Below are 2,944 nucleotides of genomic sequence, written 5' to 3'. Positions count from 1 at the left end.
GTATGTAAACATAACAGTGTCCCAATCCGAAGTGTACTCCAAATGCGCAGTTCATGTCCCAAAATTTGAAGGGTGGGTCCGGTATAGAGTTTGTGGCCCCATATATCCCAGGATTCCTAGCGCGGCGGTGGGTGTGGATATTTTTTCCGGAGGAAAAAAAAAAAAAAAAAAAAAAAAAACCAGGATGGCTGAAGCGGGGCGGCCAAAAACTAAACTCTTAAAAGTAAGTACTGAATATGTCACTTATTTAAGTGCAAGTGTTTAATAACAAAGAACATTAAAACATTACTGTTGGCAAAGTAGTGATGTTAGTACTTGTAGCATTAACGTGGCTTTAAAGCTTTTACTTTAAAATATACACCGTTCAATAGTTTACCTTAATTTTACAGAGTATGTGATTTTATGGATAATTAAAGTCAGTCATATATTGTGAGATTATTGTATTATCTTATGTCATGTTATACATTATACCTCTAAAGACTGAAATCATTGTGTAGTTTTAAGTTGCATTTAACTCTGGACTTAGAAGGTGACGACTATTAGATTTATTAGACTGATTTGTATTACATTAGACTGCTGATTTATTGTGAATGAATTACATTGTTTTATGATGCATTATACTGCTGTAAGATATATAAGAAATACTGTTTTCTATTTCAGGTATTCCTGGGAAAATCTTTTTGTCTATTTGAAAGCTCCAGATTCTTTAGATTATCTGTCTCATACGTTGATTGTGAATATAGAGGATTGTAGCTAAAGTTAACATGGAAAGATAGAGGTCTAAAGTCTCTAAAACATTTGGATGTTCAGTCTGACAGAAGGTTTGGAGACATGTAGAAAGTTCAGTTTGTATGGGTGAAACTAATATTTTATTCACAGTTTCTCACACACAAGGAAGAGAATTTTCTTCATGTACAATATTTTTTACAACAAATACAACAAAATGAAACAAAACACATTTTGATGAATTGATCTCTTAATCTTATATACAGAATTTCTGATGGTGTTTTCCCTGATATCCCAGTATGTATTTTAGCTATTTTGACTATTTACAGTAGCTGGAGCCTACTGAATTCTAATATTTCTAAAATCCATTGGATATTGAATACCCCCCTCCCCCTTTACTGAAAGCGATCAAATCTGAGACTCTATGTTGAGCTACATGAAGACAATAAAAATATAATAAAAAAAGTCCAGGGTTGTTTATATTCCATTCAGTGCTGAACTGGTGTTCAAATCAAATTTTATTAGTCAAATACACAGTCATACAAAGTACAACATGCAGTGAAATTCCTGTGTCCTGGGGCTGCGGATGTAGCCGCACCAGGAAGAAACCAAAAAGACAAAAAGACAGTGAAAATACGTACATCAGGGACAAGAGGAAAAAAAGGAAACAGGTATGCAGGGGAGAGACGATGTTTGGGTTTGGTGCCTCCAATTTGACAGACAGTCTAAATGTCTGTCACTCATCACCAGGTCTGTCAATTTCTTGTTGTAGAGCCGTGAGCTTCTCCAAGATTTTATCCATGTTGCGTTGAGAGTTCCATGAGAATAGTCTGAGTACTCACAGCTCTTCCCATTGCTTCGATCGTAGTGGCCATTTTTGCTGGGTTTTGAACAGCTGTGTCGTATTTGTGATGCCTGTTGCCTGGTGGCATTGACCAGCCAAACATCTGAGGGGAGTCGGGGAGGGTCCATTGAGGTCCAGCCGCAGAATTGCCCACAGCATGAGAATAGTGGGCCTGATTATTTGCACCCATTCTCATTGAATTTACCTGGTGCTGGGTGTACCGCTCCCTGAACGGGGGCTGTCTCTCTCCCTGAAACTGAAGGGGACAAGGGGACTGTCAGTAAAACGAGAATAGTTGTTTTAAATTATTGGCATTACACTTTTTTAAATACAGTCAATTCCCCAGATAATGACAGAATCATAAACAATTTTGTTTAATAATAGGAGATACTTACATGAAGTGGGACGCCCTGATTCACATGCTGAAGATGTGAACTCCTCCTAAACTTACTCCGTTTGTTTTGAAACCAGGTTTTCACCTAAAATGGAAGAAAACAGAAAACATTTCATGAGTACAATGGACCCAAAATTCAATTTCTTATGTTGTAGTAAATTGAAAAACACTCACCTGTTTGTAGGTCAGTCCTGTCATCTCTGCCAACTGTTTCATCTCTCCTGGCTCACGGTAATGTTTCAGATTAAACTGATGGACAAGAATATCCAACTGTCTCTCTGTGAACACCACCCGGGCCTTTCCTTGAGGTTTCTCTGGAGCAGTGCTGGGATGGTCCAGAGTGGCAGTGATGTTGCCATCCTGGCTTCTTGGGACAGCAAAATCTTGTTTCTGCTCTGAGACAGAGCTGGAAACTGTCTCAGAGGTAGCAAAGGTTTTGTTGCCCATCTCCTTTCTTAGAGCAGTCTCTGCCCATGTAGAGAGTTCTTCCAAGGAAAGACTCCCTTCAAGCCCGCTGCCTGAACTCCACGAGTCTGTGAGGGTAAAGACACAAGAGGCCAAGTAAGAACAAGTCTATATGGTCCACATGGGTCAGTTGCTGATATGTTTTGGCACGATTGACTTTGTAACAGAAATAAAAAAAAGGAATATTGATGACTCTTAAACACAACAGTTTCACACAAACTTGGGGAAAAAAGTGGTTGGATATTTGTAGTGTTTGTTTCTCTTCTGAGACAGCAGGGAAAAAAGTTTTTAAAAAGGTAAATTGCTGAGCCTGAAACACAACAGTTTCCCAAAAAAGTGGAATATTTGTACATTATTCAGAACCAAGAGTGACTTCTGCCATCAGGATTTACAACACAGAGTGAAAGAGTATTTTTGCAAGTTGTCTTAGATGTTAGCCAACTCTGTTCATGTAGCTCACTAGGCAACAATGCTGAGTACATACCTGGAGAAAAGTGCATCCCATAATCTTCCAT

The 2,944-nt window shown here is 38.6% G+C and overlaps 1 protein-coding gene across 1 annotated transcript; it reads right to left on the bottom strand.

Annotated features, from left to right (window-relative positions):
• Window positions 1-1,084: 1,084 nt before the first annotated feature.
• Window positions 1,085-2,944, bottom strand: LOC148101230 (homeobox protein NANOG-like). Its single transcript, XM_087845486.1, has 5 exons — window positions 2,914-2,944; window positions 2,139-2,497; window positions 1,966-2,049; window positions 1,616-1,826; window positions 1,085-1,224 (listed from the first exon to the last, which is right to left on the bottom strand). Exons 1-5 carry the CDS (start codon window positions 2,942-2,944, stop codon window positions 1,085-1,087), a joined length of 825 nt encoding a protein of 274 aa, XP_087701612.1.

Source organism: Neolamprologus brichardi, chromosome 9 (genome assembly GCF_056152115.1).
Source record: "Neolamprologus brichardi isolate AB-2024 chromosome 9, ASM5615211v1, whole genome shotgun sequence".
Classification (NCBI taxonomy): Eukaryota; Metazoa; Chordata; class Actinopteri; order Cichliformes; family Cichlidae; genus Neolamprologus; species Neolamprologus brichardi.
Note: the sequence above shows the minus strand (reverse complement) of the source record. Positions and strands in the feature narration are given on the sequence as shown.

Coding starts and splice junctions, on each gene's coding strand:
- LOC148101230 (XM_087845486.1), bottom strand. CDS start 2,944: ATGGAAGATTATGGGATGCACTTTTCTCCAG. Junction 1,827..1,965: donor ATCAGGGCGTCCCACTTCAT/GTAAGTATCTCC, acceptor TGTCCCCTTCAG/TTTCAGGGAGAGAGACAGCC. Junction 1,225..1,615: donor CAAATACGACACAGCTGTTC/AAAACCCAGCAA, acceptor TTGAACACCAGT/TCAGCACTGAATGGAATATA.